Source organism: Paramisgurnus dabryanus, chromosome 8, assembly GCF_030506205.2.
Source record: "Paramisgurnus dabryanus chromosome 8, PD_genome_1.1, whole genome shotgun sequence".
In the NCBI taxonomy this organism is placed as follows: Eukaryota; Metazoa; Chordata; class Actinopteri; order Cypriniformes; family Cobitidae; genus Paramisgurnus; species Paramisgurnus dabryanus.
The window spans coordinates 34,495,054-34,516,783 of record NC_133344.1 but is presented as its reverse complement, the minus strand read 5'-3'; the positions used below and the strand labels follow the sequence as shown (position 1 = coordinate 34,516,783).

The following is a 21,730-nucleotide window of genomic DNA, read 5'->3' as shown; positions in this document are numbered from 1 at the left end:
ACTAAAATGGTTCTTCTATCGTTACGATCCAAAGCAATTGTTTTGGTGCTATATAGCACCGTTTGTTTTTTTAGTACACTGTCTAAATACTTATTTCATTCCATACACACAATGTTTTTCCCACAACATTACTCTGATTCGAAGTTGGACATACTCCGTCCTTTCACCTTTTGAAGTATTATAACCGAAATGTACACTGTAAAAATTCCTTGTTGCACATTTACGTTTTTATACATTGTTAAGTTCATTCAACATTCTTGACTTGTAAGGTCTTAAGTTGAATTAGCTTAAGTTTTTAAAACTTTATTTTTATAATAACTCACTAGTGAAGAGAGGTGAAATTAATTGTAATTTCAAGTTGACTAAACTTAAAAATTAAAGTGCAACAAAGAATTTTTACAGTGAAGATGCTTCATATTAATTTAGTCTAGCTGTGTTATTATGATAACCATAACAATGTTTAAAGCTTTTGGTACTTGAGAGGCAGAGAAAACTGTTTGTTTGTTTGTTTGTGTGTAAGTTCATGTATGAATAAGAGAAATATGTATTTGCTAGATGTTGATAGTGAATTCTTGCACAATCGGTTTTGATGTTTCAGTGGATCATTTTGAGAAACAGTTGTTTGAGTTTTGTCATGGTGTGGTGTAGTATGATCCTGATTTCATTTGGCCTTTGTTCTGGATTTGTGTTGTGCATTTTAATGACTTTTAAACAGTTTGAATGTGTACCTCCAACCTTGGCTGTGCACCTTTGTCATTACGATGTAACTGTGAATCTATAGACTTTCAGTATTTTATCTGCTGCTAAATAGCATTTCCTGCATTTCATGCATTTTTGCTTTTTGTGATTAAATTCCCATATAGATTAAGGATGAAGTCTTGGTGAAATCTGTAATGATGATTCATTGATTTAGTTTAGTAAATTCATTCAACATAACAGCGAACCATATTTTCAACCTGTTTTGGTTGTCATTGCCAATTGCTTTGCAGTATAAAGCATTTTCTTCATATTTGCACATAGCTGCTTATCTGTAATATTAAGATTTTTTATTAACACATTTTATTTTCAAGTAATAATCTTTTGTAGTTTTGTATAAATTTTCTTTCTATGACGTGCCATGCACAGTATTGTCTCTTTTGGATATTTTTGACTTTGTTTTAATTGCCATATTGTGTACCAGTGGCACTAGGATTATTTGTTTTCCATTTTAAGGACTCCGATTTTCAATGTAGTAGTATTACTAAGTGCTTACTTTTTCTGTATAGACATTATTATCATCACCATTTCATTATATGAAGTACAATATATGTCAAGGGGTAACAATCCTTTGTGTAGTGAGGGCGAAAACCTTTAGTGAGTGATGCATTAGATGGGTGTGATGCATTATGTGTAATACCTCTCTCATCATGACTAAAGAGCTGAACACACAACTGCAGCAATGCAACACCTAAAGTAAGGTGTTTTGTTTAAGCAATTCTGTTTGTGACCTTTTGTTTTAATTTTCAGTAGACTGTAAGTATACTTCTTTCTTCAAATAAACATGGTATGACACTAATTATGTTGGCATTGCAAGAGCATGAGTATATTTTATGTGTCTTAAAATCCCTTACAAATAAAAATAATAATACATGTTACAATTATACTTGAGTAAATGTTATAAGAATTGAAAATAAATAAGCCTTTAAAAAGATTATTTTAAAAATATGATGTTTATTTAGTTAGAAGATGACTTTGTAATTTTGATACAGTACTCGGATAGTTGTGCTAATAATTGCATTTGTCTTTCTATTTTTATTGGATATTCTAAAGAAATACATTTTATGTTGCTAACACTTCACCTACAAAATTGTTGCAATAATTGCTTTTTTATTTTACATATAATTTATTCAGAGTAGTACTTAAAGGGATAGTTCACCCAAAAATGAAAATTCTGTCATCAATTACTTGCCCTCATGTTGTTACAAACCTGTATAAATTTCTTTATTCTGATGAACACAAAGGAAGATATTTTGAGGAATGTTTGTAATTAAACCGTTTGTGGACCCCTTTCACTTCCATAGTATTCTTTTTTCCTACTATGAAAGTGAATGGGGTCCATGAACGGTTTAATTATAAACATTCCTCGAAATATCTTCCTTTGTGTTTATCAGAACAAAGAAATTTATACAGGTCTGTAACAACATGAGGATGAGTAATGATGACAGAATTTTCATTTTTGGGTGAACTACGTTCAACATATAAGTAATTTTTAATTATTCGTATTTTGTTAGTGTTTTTCTTTGGAAAACATACATTCCAAAACATATAATAATTTTTAATCAACTACATTTCATAATTTCAAGTTTTTGGTTTATATTTAATATTAAAGTACATTAAACATCGAGTTATTTTTTTGTACTTTTAAGTAAAAATTATTTTCATACTTTTCCTAAAGAAAGTAAAAGTACACAATTTTTATGTAATTAGGCATTCAATAAATTTTAATATGCAATATATAATGAATACACAGTATGATTCTATGCTTTAGAATGTAGTGAACTTTTTTTTTAGTAAAGAAAAGTATTTTTTTTCCCTAGGCCTAGACAAACACTCTGATAAAGTACAGATGCTTGGAAAATGTATAAAATGTACTAAATGTATAAAAGTTTTATACACCTCTGAATTTATTTTATATATATTAGAACCGCTCTGTTTATTATTCTCCTTAAAACACATTTTAGGGGCCTAAACATGCTTACAAAACTCATAAAAGTTTGCAAACACTTCAGAAGTGAATTCTTTTTTTAGAATTAGTTGTGGAAAATGGCTCAAAAATTAGCATAAATAATTTGAATAATAATTTATATATATAAAGAAAAAATATATACATTTCCATTTCCATAAGATCTAGACAATTATAATCAAGATTCAAGATTTTTCCCAATATAAGAGATGTTTTCAGACTTTTTTAAACATTTGTTTTAAGAGACTCATAAAGGATTTTTTAATCAGTACAAACAAATTAAAGGAGGGTTTTATCAAGAGGTTTTTTTTGCTTTTATGCAAGTTAAACTTTCTTAATAGAATAATCATTTTTAAACTACATCAACCATAAGCCACTGCGCTGCTCACGTGCTTGCAATACGGAAGCACGTTATGTTGTTGCACTTGGAAATTACTCAAACATGCAGTTAGTCGAAAGAAACAAAAGAAATAATCCTGCTTGATGTGACCGAGCCTGTTGTTTTCTACATAAAATCGTCTTATATAAAGTAAAGATCATCTTTTGAAAATATAATCTTGTTATCTTTAATATTGACCGAGTAAGGTCATGTCAAAGATAGAAATCGATGAACGAAGTCAAACTTTGATGCTCCTATCTCATATTTACATTGAGACTTTAGTTCTGGAAGAGTTAGCCAATTGCATAGTCTAACAATGAACAATACTTTTACAACATTTGTTAATTTTAGGTAATGTTAACTTCATCATTTACTAACACAATCTTTAAAACCAAAAGTTGTATCTGTTAGTTTGCACAGTGAAGTAACAAACAAGCAGTGAACTTTTGTATTGGTTTTAACATCAACAAATATCAATGCTGTAAATATCATTTGTAAGTTCAAGTTAACTAATACATTTACTAATGTTAAGGAATGTAATTTAGTCTTACCTATTTCTACCTGGTCATTAGTTCAGTGGTTGACTAATAAATCTGAAAATCCTGTTAATATTTTTCTTGTTTATTTGAGAAATCTTATGATTGATCATGTCTGTATACACACACCCTTACTTTTCCACTCATATCTTGTGTATATTGTTTAGCACAGACAGTATGAGTAAGGAAAGCATAAAACTTGTAACATATTGTTATCACATTGTGTTATTTTCCAGCTGGCAGCAGTTTAAACTTCCCATGGTTTCTCATTAACTTACTACTCGGCTTCCTTTAAGGATTTCCTTTATTTTATGTGTGGATAATCTCTGCGTTCTGCTTTGTGTCTGTAGGAAATTTCCTTTTCCTTTCAGCCCCCACAGAATAACAGCACAACTATAAGATTTCTAGGCTTGGCTTTGCCTTCAGGGACGTATCATGATACTGGCTTTCTGCCTGAAGGGATTTTTTGTTGTTGAACCGAAAGTGAAAAAGTGAGAAGTCCTTTACACTTATTTTTTCAAGTGATATTGTTTGTCTATTTTTTTTGACAGTTTTGGTGTAATTATTGACAGAAATGCTATTGGTGCACAATATTAATAATTTACATCTCAGCCTAAAGAAATGATCTGCCTGTTTCACATGCTGTTCGTGTGAAAGGCTGACACAGGAAAACCCCGCGTCTTACTTTAGACAAAACAACCCTGCCTGTAAGGTCGTACTGTGAGCCAAATGACTGCTTGACCTGTGCAGACTGAAGTGATGGCCATTGTTTTACTGTGTGTGCTCGGCTCATCCTCTGAGCCCTCAGGATGATTAGGCCATTTCCTTACTTTCTTATTGTCTTGGTTTTGCTATTGTCAGCACTTGGTGTGCTTCAAATTAGAGCAGCTTTGATTTGTAGTAAAGACGAGGCTTTTAAAAAGAATTACAAAGAAAATGAGAACAAACTAGACAGAAATTCGGGAAGTGAAATGTTGTTTTGGGTTTATATTCCATGTGGTTTATTATTTCACATTTCAGCCGGACTCTGGCTGTAATCTGATGTTTTTTTATTCTGTTTGTTAAACAGTTGTTTTATGGATATACTTTTAGCTTTTCTTGCCGGTTAAAGGAATATTCCATTTTCTTAAAAGAAAATCCAGATAATTTACTCACCACCATGTCATCCAAAATGTTGATGTCTTTCTTTGTTCAGTCCAGAAGAAATTATGTTTTTTGAGGAAAACATTGCAGGATTTTTCTCATTTTAATGGACTTTAATAGAGCCCAACATTTAATACTTAACTCAACACTTAACAGTTTTTTTCAACGGAGTTTCAAAGGACTCTAAACGATCCCAAACGAGGCATAAGGGTCTTATCTAGCGAAACGATTGTCATTTTTGACAAGAAAAATATGCACTTTTAAAGCACAACTTCTCGTCTAGGTCCGGTCCAGCGCGACCTAGCGTAAATGCGGAGTGACGTAGGGAGGTCACGTGTTACATAAATAAAACGCACATTTGCGGACCATTGTAAACAATAAACTGACACAAAGACATTAATTAGTATCAGTTGACATACAACAACGTAGGAACGGTCCTCTTGCAAGACGCTTGTAAACACTGGGGCGGAGTCTCGCGTTCGTCCTCTGTGACCTCTTGACGTCATGACGTATTGTGTGGGGTCACGCTGGCGCATCACGACCGGTTCTAGACGAGAAGTTGTGCTTTAAACGTGCACATTTTTTATTTTTCTTGTCAAAAATGACAATCGTTTTGCTAGATAAGACCCTTATGCATCGTTTGGGATCGTTTATAGTTCTTTGAAACTCCGTTGAAAAAAACTGTCATGTGTTGAGTTAAGTATTAAATGTTGGGCTCTATTAAAGTCCATTAAAATGAGAAAAATCCTGAAATGTTTTCCTCAAAAAACATAATTTCTTCTCGACTGAACAAAGAAAGACATCAACATTTTGGATGACATGGTGGTGAGTAAATTATCTGGATTTTTCTTTTAAGAAAATGAACTATTCCTTTAAGGAAAACATGTTTTTGTAAACACATGCACCCGTTTCATGAATCCGTAAGAAATGCAAAATGTAAAAACATTAATTGAACTTGTTTTGGTTAAAAACACTCATTAAACTTTCAAACTTCATCAACTCAAACTTATCCATTAAAATCTACATATTTGCTTATATAGTTTACATGTACTAAGGCTATATTGTGTTCTCTTGTTCATAAAACAGCCTAATAGAGGATTTTGGGCAACATGTTAAAATAGAAAAAGAGTCATGTGACATCATTTATATTTTAACATAGAAACAGGAAGTAGGATGATGACATGTGATTTGATCACAACCTTCCTATTTCAGGGTTATATTTGAGTTATATTTGCTGCCTTAGTTTAAAATATTGTCCTGTTGTATAATAATAGGCATTATTAATAACAGTAAAACTGAGAAAACTAATATTATAGCCGCAGCAAAAAATTAAAAGACCATTTTAATGGTCCCTTTCAGTTTTTCTAGATTTACTATTTATAGGTGTTTAAAGGGGACATTTCACAAGAAGTTTTTAAGATGTCAAATAAATCTTTGATGTCCCCAGAGTACATATGTGAAGTTTTAGCTCAAAAACCATATAGATAATTTATTATATCATGTTAAAATTGCCACTTTGTAGGTGTGAGCATAAATGTGCCGTTGTTGGGTGTCTTTTAACCTGCAAATGAGTTGATCTCTGCACAAAATGGCAGTGCTGTGGTTGGATAGTGCAGATTAAGTGGTGGTATCCCCTTCTGACATCACAAGGGGAGCAGAATTTCAATGACCTATATTTTTCACATGCTTGCAGAGAATGGTTTACCAAAACTAATTTACTGGGTTGATTTTTTTCACATTTTCTAGGTTGATAGAAGCACTGGGGACCCAATTATAGCACTTAAACATGGAAAAAATTTGAGTAAAATTATAATTTTTGGTTTATGTATGATAACATTTCTGCCAAATTCTTAATACAAATAATGTTTTATTTAAATTTAAATGGGGAAAACATGGTCAAAATATCAAAAAAGATGCAGTGTTTTAACAAAATACTAATGTTTTTACATGTATGCCTGAGGAAGATCTTGTGATCGAAACGTCACAATAAATATTTTCATCTTTTGCAAGTTAATATTGTGTGGGATACCCTTTATTTTTATACATGAATTTTAGGAAAATATTTTTTTGGGGAAAACCCTAATTTTTAGTCACATCTTTAATAGGTCTTGTCATGCTGTTATCTAGATATTTGCTTTTGTTGAAATTCAACAGACTGAAATGGTCACAATACATCTAGAAATGATTATTAAATTCAAAACTGAAGTCTCTTAATTTTTCATGGCTGTATGTGCCAGAGAAATAAAACCACCAAAAGATGGCGCTGCACAATTTTGAACTGAACCTCTGGTTTATTTAATAGTCCTGAAGCTAAAATCTCCATACTTGTTTTACAGTAAAGATTGTGTTTCTTTTAAATAATACTAAATGTTTGGTCATTTTAAAGCTTATAAAAATGTTTCCACAATATACTTTCACAACCTAATTTCAAAACAAAATAAAACATGTATATTTTATAATAAAAATTTGAACATGTAAGTTGTTCTAAAAACATAAAATGCTTCACAAGTTGTTAACTGTACAAAATATGACACATAACCTAAACATAACCTAACATCTTGTTATATATTTATTGTAATATGTGACCCTGCCTGTAAAAATCAGTCTTTAGAGATTTGGAGCATCAAAGTTTGATTTCAATCTTTGACTTGACCTTACTCAGTTAATACTAAAGATATCAAGGGTATATTTCCACAGAAAAGCTTTACATTAAGTAAGATAATTTTATGTAGAAAAAAAGTAAATGTCTACCTGGGTTTTCAGAGACACAAATTTATAAAATGCAAAAATCATGTACATTGTTTATCTTTTTTAGCGTTTTGTTTTTATCGGCGTACACAAAATAACTCCCTAAAGCGTGTGAATATAGCTGACACTCATTTGACCTGGAGCCAGGATCTAACTGCTGTTGAATGAATGTAGCTGTCAGCACTCGGAGTCCTTTTGCTGTCACTGGCTCATAAAATTTCTGCCTCTTTTGTGGCCGGCGCAAGGAGAAAGAGCGTATTTACAACAAAACAAAACACTAGCGAGAACATTCTTTATTAAGTGTTGGGTGGGATTCAAGATGAGAACTAAAAGAAAACAGCATTGCAGCTCTGGGAAGATATTTTAACAGTCGTTTTACTCATTCCCTCAAACTTGAAGAGTTTATGGAAATTGTAGAGGACAGTGGACAAACCCTGGACCGAATGAAAGGATATCACAGTCCTGCTGAAACCGGAACTAATGTGGCATCCCTGACGCTGGCAATAGATTTTAATACAAATTGAGCCTAATTGTCCCTCCATCCTGCTCTGAGATTTAACACTCAACAATACGAGGTGGCTCAGGGCCAGAAGATTCCCGGGAACACCCAGGAATAAAGACAGTGTACTAGTGTTATTACTGTACGGTACGGACAGGAATGCTGGAGAGGCCCATCCTTTACGGCTATTTTTCAGTCATGTAGCTGCTTTTTGCTTGAATGAGGAATGATAAAAGTCTCCGAAACTGTTTGTCAGGATTACACTTTAATAACATAAAATCAGACTAATATCTTATCATAAAGTTCAAATCAGGCTTTAAACTGGTCTGGTTTTTGGCTCATTACCCTGCTGATAACTCTTGGCTTATTAGGAATTGCATTTGTTATTTTTTGCATGCACGGATTCCTTGCAACCCTTTTTATAAGATGTATTTATCATAATAAAATATTTTTCCTGTTATTGATTTTATTACAGATCGATCATTTTGGGTTTTTGGAGAATGGCACATTCAAGCAGAGGTATCTTCTCAATGATCAGCATTGGAAGAAAAAAGGAGACCCAATCCTGTTTTACACCGGCAATGAAGGAGACATCACCTGGTTCTGTAACAACACTGTAAGATCAATAATGAAAACCTCTGTAATGTGAGGATGCATTGATGTTAATGTTGCTTTGGGTCCAATAAGTAGAAAGCAAGTTCACTTTAGTAAATAAAAAGTTACCATCCATGATGAATGTTTTATTAAAGTATTCTTAATAATCGGATTTTTCCAAGGGTTTCATGTGGGATGTGGCCGAGGAGCTGAGAGCCATGCTGGTGTTTGCCGAACATCGCTACTACGGAGAGTCCATGCCATTCGGAGAGAAATCCTACAGCGTAAGTCCACAAACGTAGAGCGATACGTGTGTCGTAGCCATGGCCGGACTTACCATTGGGCTTGATTGGGCTTGAGCCCAGGGGCCCCGGCCAATAGGGGCCTCCGTGCCGGCTTGCGTTCGTTTGATTTGTTCAGTCGTTTTCATTTATTATTTTACAGCCTATGGTTGGTGCGGAATTGTTTGGTGCTGCATTTAATTCGTTAATATATATATGTCAGTCATCTTGGTGCTGAATATGACGCCCTGCGTTTACTGCTTTTGAAACCCATAGATGCTAGTATAATAGCGAATACGCGAAATGAGAGTCATAAATAAGCTTTACAGATAACGAGAAAGAGCAACGCGAAAATGAAGCGCTCCGTATGAAAGATTACTAGAGTAGGTCTTGTTACTCTGTTTTTTCTTGTTTGTTTGTAATCTAACGTGATACGCAGCAGGTATACGCAGTATATCCACTAGTAATGGTCAAGGATTTCCGTATACCCATTTAAAAAAGCGTGAAAATACTTAACAGTGTGTGACAAACCCTTGACACTTTCATTCATAAATTGACATCTGAATCACTCACCATTCGCATGCTCCACTTGCTACTTTGGCGGGTTGAACCTCATATACAGTCCGCTATTTGATATTTGGTACATTTAACTTCATGCGGCACTGCGCGATCCGATCATTATATGAAATCAAATTATCACGGCGCAAAGTGATTGTAAAGCAGACGGGTGTATTCACGTGGTTCAACAACAGCCAAAAAATTACATCAGAGTACCGCGAGAGCTCACACGGAGAAGTCTGCTTTCTAATCGCTCTCGCGGTACTTCGACATCATCACCAAGCGGTCTGCGTAGCGCCAAATGAAATCCAATCTGCTCGAAGTCTGCAGCTCACACGACCCTGTAACCAAACAGTTTCTGTGGAAAAGTGAACGAGTGGAGCAGGGCTACGAAACATAACAAAATCCGGAGAGTTAACAACGCACATTATTATATCAACATTTAAATCATCAGTCCAGTTTATTACTTCATTTGGAGGTGAGGATTTACTAAATCATGGCCATGTTGATGTCCTGATGCTTTTGATATAATCCACTAGCTAGCTAGACTAACTTTCCTGTAGTTTCTCTTTCAGCATGTTTGCTAACAGAATCACAGTTTAAACTTCTGAAAAGTGTTCATTTTTATATCTACGTTCAAAGTATTAATGTATTACGTTCATATCAGACGCAAAATTAATTAATGATCATCTTCTCCACTTTGGTTTTTGTGTATTACATGATGGTCTTGTCATAATTATTAAATAATATCCTAAAATATTTTCTTTTCACTGCACCACTTAGGCTATATGCACAAAATACGCTTGTTGATTATGTTTATAACATTATATGGTGTGTAATAAGGTGAATGTTAATCAAAACATATCATTCTCTTCTTAAGCTAAGTCTAACATAATGATTTTAAATGTTGTTATGGGGCATTTTTTAATGTGCATGATTAATTTGGATTTGTGACATCCCTAAAATACATGATTTAATTTTAGACGGGGCTTATGTTCTGCTTTAGAGATATAGGGGCAGTTTCCTAGTCAGGTCTTATCCTAGTCCAAGACTAAAATGCATGTTTGATCTGTCTTAATTTAAACACATTTTGCACTGATATATCTTAACATATATCATTGCCATTGTTTTGTCTCAAGACGCACACCAGTGATGTTTTTGTAAGGTTTGTTTGTAAAAACTACTTGAATGCCCTAATATAACCTAGCAATAGGCCTAGTGCTGGATTAATCTAAACCCTGTCGGGAAACTTCCCTAAAATGTAGTTCTATGATATATTTTTTATTTTAGGTTGTTTACTGTATGTGCACTCTCAGAAGATAATTTACACAAACTGTCACTGGGGTGGTACCCTTTCAAATAGTACACCTTTGTACCTAAAGAGTGCATATAATGGGTAAAAATTTACCTATATCTGTACCTAAATGGTAAATATTAGGACCCATTTAAAGGGTACCGTCCCAGTGACAGCCTTTGTACCTTTTGTTCTGATAATGTAGGGCCCAAAATTTATTCAAGCCCAGGGGCCTCCACCCTGTTAAGTCCTGCCCTGGTCGTAGCTATCGGAGAATTAACCTTATTTGTGTAATTGTCCCGTTCTTCAGAATGCAAAGTATCTGAACTACCTGACCTCAGAACAGGCATTAGCTGACTTTGCGGTTTTAATCAAAGCTCTGAAAGAAAGCGTCCCGGGTGCACAGACCAGTCCAGTCATCGCCATTGGTGGCTCTTATGGAGGAATGCTGGCCGCCTGGTTGAGGATGAAGTATCCCAGTGCTGTCGTTGGGTAAGGATATTAATGCATTTTGCATTAATGTTTTTCTAATAAAATCATTACCCAATTAAAAAGGGTAATATTTGCCATAAAAGTTTTAAATAAAGTTTATTTAAAGATATTAACCAGGATTATTATGGAGGATGAATAAAGCATTGAATAAACAAAAAGTGGTTTTAGAGGTCAGTTTATTCTATCCGTGAGGCAGATGTACAGGCTATCTACATTTACAAAAATATTGAGGAATGAAGAGCATAAGGGGTATTAATTTTGTGTCTTTATTTTTTGTTTTATTGTTATGTGAATTTCTCTTTATATATTTCAGAGCTCTTGCTTCATCTGCTCCTATCTGGCAGTTCATTGTGCCCTGTGGTGGTTTTTACCAAGTGGTCACCCGTGATTTCACTAACAGTGGTGTTCACTGTAGCAGCAACATCAGGAAGTCCTGGGCGGCTATTGATAGCATCACGGCGACAGGTTGGCTAATGTGATGTCTGTGCTGCTTGTCGCATGATTACTCGATTACCGAATGCATTTTAACAATAGTCGACTAGTTTAGCTTTTTAGATGTTAGACCAGTGGCGGCTGGTCAATAGAGGGTGCAGGGGCGCCACCCTCCGAATTATCCACAGAAGACGACTGATTAAACAGTTAACATAAGTACATTATATTTTGCAAAATCATTTATTCGCACTTTTCAAATAGTAGTCATGCTAGCATTTCTTAAAAGTATTATTAGCAATTTTATTAGTTTGTATTTCTGCAGTTTTTATTTCTGTAGTTTGTGTTTATGTATATTCCACATGCAGGGCACCAGACAAATGAGTGTCTATGTAGGTACACAAACTTTCGGCTGGCAGGTGACCTCAGGCTGCTCTCTGATTGGCTTGTGTCAGACCGGCAATGGGGCACACCTCTGTGCGCCCCGGACCACCCACTTTTGTTGATGGCGTATTAATATTCTTTTTGCATGACCTCATGTGATTGGACGATTCTCTTTCTCACTTAAAAATTCCTGGTACTGAACATAACGACAGTACACCCACCAAGTTTCAGTGTTTTCTATAAAGATAAAACTTTTTACAAATTCACGGCAGCGGTCAATGATCGACGATGCCAGCATTACTCGTCCTTCGTACAGTGTGATACCACCAAGACATGAGCAATGCAAACCCATTATAATCAGTGCACTGCTTAAGTAATGTCTGTTATTGTATTTACTATCTGTAATACTGTAGTACACTTTAGTTTTTACTATAGGAAACTGTAAATTGTAATGTACTATTATATTTAGTTAGCCTGGCTAACACCAGACCAGTCTCATAGAGAATGAGACGTGGTCTGGGAACCACATGTTTATTTTCTCGTATTTGAGGCGTGGTTTACGAATGCCCAGAGCTGTTTATTGGGCGCTACAAATGTCTATCAGATGCGCCTGTACATAGCTTATAGCCAATCGGTGTGTTGCATAGACGTCGTCATCGTCTTAGTGCCCCCTCCCCGTTCTGTGATTGGTTCCCTATGCTGTTTATCGGGCTCTACGAATGTCTATCAAATGCGTCTTTACACAGCTCATAGCCAATCGCTGTGTCGCATAGACGTCGTCATCGTCTTAGTGCCCCCTCCCCGTTCTGTGATTGGTTCCCTATGCTGTTTATCGGGCTCTACGAATGTCTATCAAATGCGTCTTTACACAGCTCATAGCCAATCGCTGTGTCGCATAGACGTCGTCATCGTCTTGCTGTCCCCTCCCCGTTCTGTGATTGGTTCCCTATTTCAGGGGCAAAATAGGTCCATAGTTTCCATGCTAGACTTGCAGCGTGAAAAAATCTGCGCGCAAGGCAGCATGAGGAAACCCAGGCTAATATTTAGTAGTATTAAGTATAGTAAATTGGTAAACTGTCGAAAATACTGTAGTATACCTTAATGGTATTGTTCAAAAACACTTTTTAAAAGATTTTCAGGTCATTGTGCCCACCCCAAAAGATTGTTTACCAGCCACCACTGTGTTAGACCTGTTGCTTCTTTGGCCACTGCATGCATCACACAGTTTCTTTTAAGTGTCCTGCGATAAAGTCATTCAGGCTTTTTTTTATTAAAAAAGTTGTTTTAAAACTGTCAATTTGTCATTTATTTTTGGATTACTAAGTCTTGTTTTTGTAGACTCATCTGATTGTTTTCCTGTAGGTGAGGGTCTGCAGTGGCTGTCTCAGGAGTTTGGACTTTGTTCTTCTTTAAAGAGTCAAGAGGATGTCTACGGATTCAAGGCATGGCTTCAGGAAACCTGGGTGAATTTAGCCATGGTGGACTATCCATATGAAGCCAACTTCCTGCAGCCGCTCCCACGCTGGCCTGTTGAGGTACAAGAAACTTTGTCTGGAGCTCTGTCAGCTCCCTTGTCCAGTAGTCAGGGCTGATCAGGGAGTCGGCCATTTTAGGTCGCAATAAACATCATAAAACACAATAAAATAAAATAAAAGACTTTGAAATGAAAGAATTGAAATGGAAATTCAGGTAAATACAATACTACAAAAATTGAGCTGCTCAAATGATTTCCTCATTAAAGCAACACTATGTAGTTTTTTTACCTTTAAATAATGTCTCTAAAATTATTTCAGTGATAGAACAACTTTTAACTGGACAAATTGTACTGTTGCTGCAACCTGAGCAACCTCCTAGCTGCTACAAGCACACTCTGAAAGTGGCGGTGGAGGGTAGGAAACACAGCCCCGCCCCTCCCCCTGCCTGCAGAAGAGTGTCTGATAATAGGCACTGTTGCGCTTTTCAACCACATGGGGGCGCTGTCATTCATTTTTACTTGGAAACTACATAGTGTTGCTTTAATGCTGACTCATCTCTGAAACACTCAGGGCTCTATCTTACACCCGGCGCAATGCAGCGCAATGCGCGACGCAAGTGTCTTTCGCTAGTTTCCACCCTAATTTTCACGTTTAGCGCCGCGTTGTTTAAATAGCAATTGCATTTGCGCCCCCTTTTGCGCCCATGGGCGTTCTGGTCTGAAAACGAGGTGTGTTCAGGCGCATTGTTGGCGCGTTGCTATTTTGAGGCAACTAAAATAGACTACGCCATTGACCAACAAAAACCTGGTCTAAAGTCTAAAGTCAATGGCGCAATGTGTTTTATGTTATTTAAAGAGCGCATTAGTAAAATGCGCCTAAACACGGGAGGACAACGCGGGTTTGCTTATCACAAGGTACATAATGCGCAGCAGCACAAAAATGCTTTTAAATATGAAAGATTAAAGGATTGAATGTAAAAGATTATTATTGAATCTCTTGGACATAAATGAGGACAGATTATGAGACGTTAGAAGGCGCAAAGAGCTGCTTCACCTGCAGCCTGCTAAGTAAATAAATGCTTTGCTTTAAACAAATGCGTCTGTTTTTAAATGTTTTTTTTTTAATGCTACCTCACGGATTTATTGTATATGATGACTCTGTACCTGTGGATATGGTGAGATGAGAAACATTTTTAAGTAATGCTTAAAAAAACTCTTTGCTAAAAAAAAACGCTGTCCAAAGTGCTGAAACGTGAGGAGAGCCGTTTGTAATTTCTTTATCTCCTGTTTGTTACAAATAAAGTATTTTTAGAGTACAAACCTTATCTTACATGCTTGTAAATAATTTTTTGATGATATTGGATAGCCATACATTAAAAGCAATTACAAGCCTGCTTTTTACTTCCATGACTAAAAGAAAACGGGTTTTAAAGGTTTTGATAAAAAAATAACAATTTCAATACAAGTGAAAAACAACACAATTATTTAACATTAATCTTAAACTGGGGATCTTCTTCCTCCGCTTATTTTTTCAGTTTACAAAGTCCGTCATTTAAATAGGGATTAGACATAACGCCAGCGCAACTAGCTTTTAAAGGGGATGAGAGCAGAGACTCTCATTGGTTTATTGCACGTTACGCCCAAAATACTCCCATTACAATAGGACCTACCCTTTTCGACCATGCGCTCGGCGCAAAATCCATTTTTCCCGTCGTTAAATTAGCAAAAGTGGATTCGGACACGCCCATTTAGATGTTGCGCTGTGCGCTTTAGACAATGCGCTTAGATCGTTAAAATAGGGCCCTCAAAGTGAGTTGGTGCGCTCATTTGCTTCAGAATGCAAATGTGTTCATTAATATTCATAAAGGTTTATTATTATGTCACCCTGAGATTTAAGCTTTTGTTTAGTGTAAGTCAGAGAGTAGTGTGGATGTAAACATGTTTATTGACTCATGAAAACATCTTTATTTTCATACATTGAATATGTTTGAGAATACAGAAGAGAAATTATTGTTTTATTAGCACTATTAGACTATTATTTCATTCAAGGTTTTTGATTAAATATTCTAATCATTTACTTATATTTAAATTCAGAAAAGCGTATTATTTTTTAAGGCTGTTCTATACTTTCTTTGTTGGTAACTTAGCTTGTTGCCTATAAATTTTAGTATGCAGATTGTGTAGACTCAGATGGTTTACTCTTGAGTAGTTTTCTTTCCCCCCTCAAATCTGATAATGTATTCAACCCCTATGGGTGGCTAAAGCAGTTTAGGCAACGGGTGCAAAGAGGAGGCTTTTTAATGACAAAGCTAATGTGATTATGTGACTGACTGGGAGAAGGGGGTTTTAAAAGCTCTGGAGTGGGAAATCTGTTGCCGGAGATGAATGTGTAAGCTTAATCCCATCTGAAAAGCAGAAAAGGTGCTTTGGCCAGCCACTGCCATTTTTGTCATAGGACACATTTCTGCTCGGACATGCGTGTAGCTTATCTCGCGCACAGACCACCATCTCAGACGAGAACCTTAGCAACATCCTGGCTTGAACTCAGACAAAACCACTTACAAGCTCACAATTCAATCTGCAATTGAATCATAGTCTTTAAATTGCCCATCAAGTTTTGTTCTCCGAAAACAACCAGATTGCTGTACGTTATCCCTTAAGGCCAAAGTATGTGCCATTTTTTATGTATATGTAACGTAGGGGCCACATTACAGTGCACGTGATGCAATTTTTTATCATCAGAAGAGTGCGGATTTTTGAAACCCTGCATACATTGTACGCATAGTTCGTGCATGAACCTACAGGAGACTGTAGTATGTAGCCGAGGAGATGCATTGCATTTTGTCGCAATGCGCATGTGTTAAACGTCTGTGTTCGACTGTACATATACATTTGCGCAAACGTAATAAAACAGACTATACTTCGCGCTTTACATGTCTAATGTTCATTACGCACGTTTCCATCTACTGGAAAATATTTAGAAAGACATTCTTGAGTGTTTTGTGAATGTTTTTAGATAAATAAGTTAATTTCCTCAGATAGCTTGATTATAAATAGATAGATGTTTGTAAAGGTTTCTTATTCCTGTAGATCAATTGGTACAGTATTGCATTAGCAATGCAAAGGTCATGGGTTCGATTCCCAGGGAAGACACATACTGAAAAATAAACAAATAGCTTGAATGCGCAAATGCATCGGTGTCTGGCAAATGCATAAGGGTGATTCTCACGAAATCCAGTGTCCATTTTCACGAAATCCGTGTCCAGCATCAGAATAAAAAAAACTTTAAGCCATTTTTTTTTGCACATATAAGATTAAGGTCTGAACTTACTATAACCATTATTTTTAGAGGATTTAAAACATATTTCTTATAAAATTATTTAAATTTTTTAGATTATCATTATCAAAAGTTATCATTACCGCAACGCAACATGATATTACATTTAATATATGCATTTACAATCTCATCTCAGTTGTCTAGGTACTATGACAAACAAAATTTTAACTTTTATCTGGAGAGAAAAATAAATTTTGTTTTTTGAAAATGTTAGTTCACTGATGGCTTAAACAATGATTGAAAATTGTTGCGGAGGATGAGAAAATTTTTCTTGGACACATTTATATTCCTTATTATTTTTTAGATTTTTTAATTATAAATATTCCCATGTCAAAGAACCCAAATCTTGTCAAAAATGACAATTTTCCCCTTAAATGTGGAAAAAACTCAATTTGACATGTAAATCAGATGATTTCACAGGTAAAGCACATGGGGGCTTTTGACAGCAAGAAATTAATGTTCATTCTTTAATGTGAACTGAAACATATGAAATGTTCTTATTGACAAATAAATAGATGATTTACGCCTTTGTAATGCAGTAACATGTCACACAAAGCAGCTGTTTATTGTGCAATTTATAAAACTCAAGCATGTTGTCCTACCATCTTGGATTCTGATTTTCTTTTGACATTTTACATGCTGTCTTTTGGGATTTCCAGGTGGTCTGCACACATCTCAAGTTTGACACAGGCGTATCAGATAAACAGCTACTGCATGGTATCTCTCAGGCCGTAAGGGTTTACTACAATTACACAGGAGAGGCTCTGTGTCTCAATACCTCACAGACTGCTACTGGGAATCTTGGCATCTTGGGTTGGTTCTACCAGGTAAGATTTTCGCACATTGATTTTGTAATAATCTTCTGTGTAAAACTATAAGCTAGGTACACAAAGTGAGCAGTCAGGCAGGTTTTCAGGGTCGTTTGATTAAACGGCTAATTTGTAGGATAGCAAATACGAAAAACCGCATACAAAAATTATGGACAACAGCGTGCAAAGATCTTTAATTATCAAATAAACATAATTCAGTAGCAGTTCACTATTTTAATAACTTCAGCATTCCATATGCTTTCATTGTGCAGGCCTGTACAGAGATGGTGATGCCGATGTGTACTGATGGTATAAATGACATGTTTGAGCCACAAGCATGGGACTTCCAAGCCTTCTCTGATGAGTGCTATGCCCAGTTTGGAGTCCGGCCACGAAAAGATTGGGCCGAAATTGTATATGGTGGAAGGAACATAAGTGCTCACAGCAACATCATTTTCAGGTAAAATTCAGGACTGATTTGACAACATTTCTGAATTAGTAATTTGCTTCAAAAACCTAGTGAGCTGCCTTGTTGTCTACTGCCTATCAGGGTTATTTTCATTCACTAAAACTTAAAAATTTTAGTTGAGGCACTTAAATTATTAACAGTAACAAAATAAAACCTAAATCTAAAATATAAATATAAATAAAAATACATTTACGTTAAATAGCAATGTTACTGTAACAGATAAAATAAAAACTAATACAAATACAAAAGCTCATAGCCAAGTTACTAAAATGTAACTAAAATGAACATGAAAAATTAAAATGTAAAAATAAAGGCTAATTCAAATTTGAAAAAAAAACCTACAATAAATTAAATAAAAATTAAAATAACTCTGCTAGCCTAGCATACTTTGAAATTATATTACAGATGCAAGTTCATGTTGAAAATATAAGGACATCTCTACCAAATTTCTCAAACAGCATTTTAAATTCTAAAAGTTTTCAGCATTTCTGGTTTGTTTTAAAGGGGTTATATGTTCTAAAAATAATTTTTTTTTGTATTTGGTGTAATGCAATGCAATTCACACAGTTTATGGTTAAAAAAACACATTATTTTTTAAATACAATACACTATTGTTGCTCCTCTATGCCCCACCTTTCTGAAACGATTTTTATAAAGCTCATCATTCTGAAAAGCATGGTGTGCTCTGATTGGCCAGCTATCCAGTGCGTTGTGATTGGCTGAATACCTCAAGTGTGAGAGGGAAATGTTACCATATTTGAAATATCAGCTCCAGGAGCAAAGCATGTCTACCACATGGCAGCATATGGCGTTTATTTAGACCCAAAACTCAAAAAATCTTTGAGTATAATTTTGCTATGCAAAACTTAAATTCTTTATTTATATTTTTCCACATTAGAATAATAATAAAAATCATACAAACTATGGCATAACACAATTGTAACTATGGGAATTATGTTGTGACTAAAAGCATCCAAAATGTATTTAAAACTTATATTTTATAATTTAAGGTGCAGTCACTTTTTCAAGAAGCTTTTTGAAGTTTCACCTTAGGATGAATTTGAAAGAAAGGAGTTCACATTTAATCTGGGCTCTCGTATTGGCTTGCTTTTTATTCAATATTCAGTCATTTATTTAAGAAAAAATGTAAATACAAATGTAGCTTTTTATAAATACTTTATCCTGTTATTTAAATTTGTGTTTAGCTTTTCTGTTAATCTTAATGTGTGGGTGTGTTTGAATGAGGCGTTTCACTTTTAGAAAGAATATCTCTTTAGGTTTGAGACTTTAATCTTTACAACTCTTCTATATGCACGAACAGATTTTAACCCTCCAAAGAAAAAAAATCATGAAATCTCCTGGTTACTTATAATAAGTATATATAACAAACTTGTCTTTGAAACTGACCTTAGGTTTTAAAGTAAAACCTTTACTGTACATTGTAATTATTTTTTTTAATTATTTTTATGTTGTGTGCAAGACATTATTTTTCAACAGGTGTTACAGATACTATGTTTGGTAAAAACTTATCAAGTGTCATATTTTTCAGCAATGGAGATCTTGACCCATGGATGAGTGGTGGAGTAACCAAGAGTATCTCTGAATCTCTGGTTGCCATTATGATTGATAAAGGAGCTCATCACCTCGATCTGCGCTACAACAACAATTATGATCCAGACTCAGGCCTTAAAACACGAGCACTGGAAGTGCAGTACTTTAGAAAGTGGATCAAAGAGGCTGCAAGGACACTATGACAACCAGAAATGGTCAGATTATAACATACTGTACTTGAGGGAAATTGGACAGGTTAAGAAAAACCAAAAATTTCAGGCGTATTGACTTCCTGTGTGCCTTGGAAGTGCTGGTTGCTTTGTGCCAAAATTATTTTTTCTTTGTTGGTACTTAAATTGAACAAAACATGTCAATGTTTTTATTGGGATTGTGTTTACTGTTTGTGTGTATAAATGAAGAATACCGGCTTTGAAGTTTTACATTCAAGAATTCAAAAATATCAAACAACTCTCAGGGGCAAGATTTTGCCAAAGTCAAAAGTTTACCTAATGTATTACCCAACATACTGAAAATAGAAAAATTAATGTATGATTTTCTTCTGTTGAACACAAAGGATGTTTGGTCTGCTGGTCTCTTATAAAACCAAACATGCAGTGAACACATGATGTAAAGCTTTAAAAAGATTCATAAAAGTATCATTAAAGTAGTCAATGGGCTAAATTTCAAGACTTTTGAAGCCGTATGACACATATGTGAGTTAAATGTAGATTTGCTATTCCTTTAAGTATTTTATCAAAGCATTAAGTCTTTAGATTTTTGGAGTTATTTCCTAACTTTAGAGATTAAACTCTTAGTGGTCACTAAAATTAGCTGGACTTTGTAAGTGATCTGAGATTTTTTATTATTTTCATATGCAACAACCAATATTCTGTTTTTTGGACAAATGGTTTGCACTCCTGGTTGTAGTAGTATTATGTTTTTACTGAAATAATGGTGTGTGTGTAAGTGCATGAAACACTTCAAAACAATCTAACACGCAATAAACGCAACTACATAAAACTATATTTCTGTTCCTCCTCATCTCTTTTCAATTGTGATTTAATGAAAACCCAACCACAGACAACGAGCAATAAAGTAGCTAGCAGGAGGCATCTGGTGTAAAACAGCAGACCTGCAGGACTTCCCCAGACCTGCATTCACTCGCTGACAGCTCCTGCCTCTTTAAATAGCAGTACCTAGACATTATCTGGTCTGTGGAAAGCTGCCTCCTGCTAATATTATTATTAATATCACAGCTAGAGAGCAGAGAAGGATGTTTTATTGGGGAAGGTCATAGGAAGGATGAGTGATGATTTTTGCTTTTTGTTCCCTAAACAATCCCATTGAGTGTTTTGTAATCATTAAAATAAAATTGTGCTCAGTACATTGTTTCTGCCTTTACTATTGTTATAACATATAATATTATAGGGCGGACAGGGATTAGTCCTAGACTAAAATAAATTCAAGAGCTAAAATGTCCAAAATGAACACTGACATATCTTAAAATACACCAGTGCCCTTTGTTTTGCTTCAAAATGCACACAGGTAATGTTTTTAGTAAGGCATGTTTGTTAAAACTAGTTATATTTCCTAATTAAACTAAGGCCCTTAAAATAATCCCTCTAATAACTTTTAACAAACATGACTTACTAAAAACATTACCTGTGTGCATTTTTAAGCAACACAAAGGGCACTGATATATTTTAAGATGTCAATGCAAGTTGTTTTTAGTGTGGTCAGCTCTTACATTTATTTTAGTGTAGGACTAGTATAATCCCTGTCTGGAAAATCGCCCCATAAACTTTTTGGAGCGGTTTCCTGGACAGGGTATAGATTAATCCAGGACTAGGCTTTGGTTATTTTAGGACATTTAAGACGTTTTTTTACAAACAAACCTTACAATAAAAACAATACTGGTTTACATCTTGAGACAAAACAATGGCACTGATATATATTAATATATCTCGGTACGAGGTGTTTTAAAGTCAAAACAGCTCAAACATGCCTTTTAATCTGGTACTAGGATAAACC

The 21,730-nt window shown here is 34.9% G+C and overlaps 1 protein-coding gene across 1 annotated transcript; it reads left to right on the top strand.

Moving 5' to 3' along the window:
• Positions 1 to 3,972: 3,972 nt before the first annotated feature.
• Positions 3,973 to 21,016, top strand: prcp (prolylcarboxypeptidase (angiotensinase C)). The gene is made up of 9 exons (XM_065281632.2): positions 3,973 to 4,128; positions 8,503 to 8,643; positions 8,804 to 8,905; positions 11,065 to 11,246; positions 11,560 to 11,711; positions 13,422 to 13,594; positions 17,530 to 17,697; positions 17,952 to 18,139; positions 19,698 to 21,016. The coding sequence occupies exons 3-9, from the start codon at positions 8,810 to 8,812 to the stop codon at positions 19,900 to 19,902; spliced, it is 1,164 nt and encodes a 387-aa protein (XP_065137704.1). The 5' UTR covers positions 3,973 to 4,128; positions 8,503 to 8,643; positions 8,804 to 8,809; the 3' UTR covers positions 19,903 to 21,016.
• Positions 21,017 to 21,730: the final 714 nt, after the last annotated feature.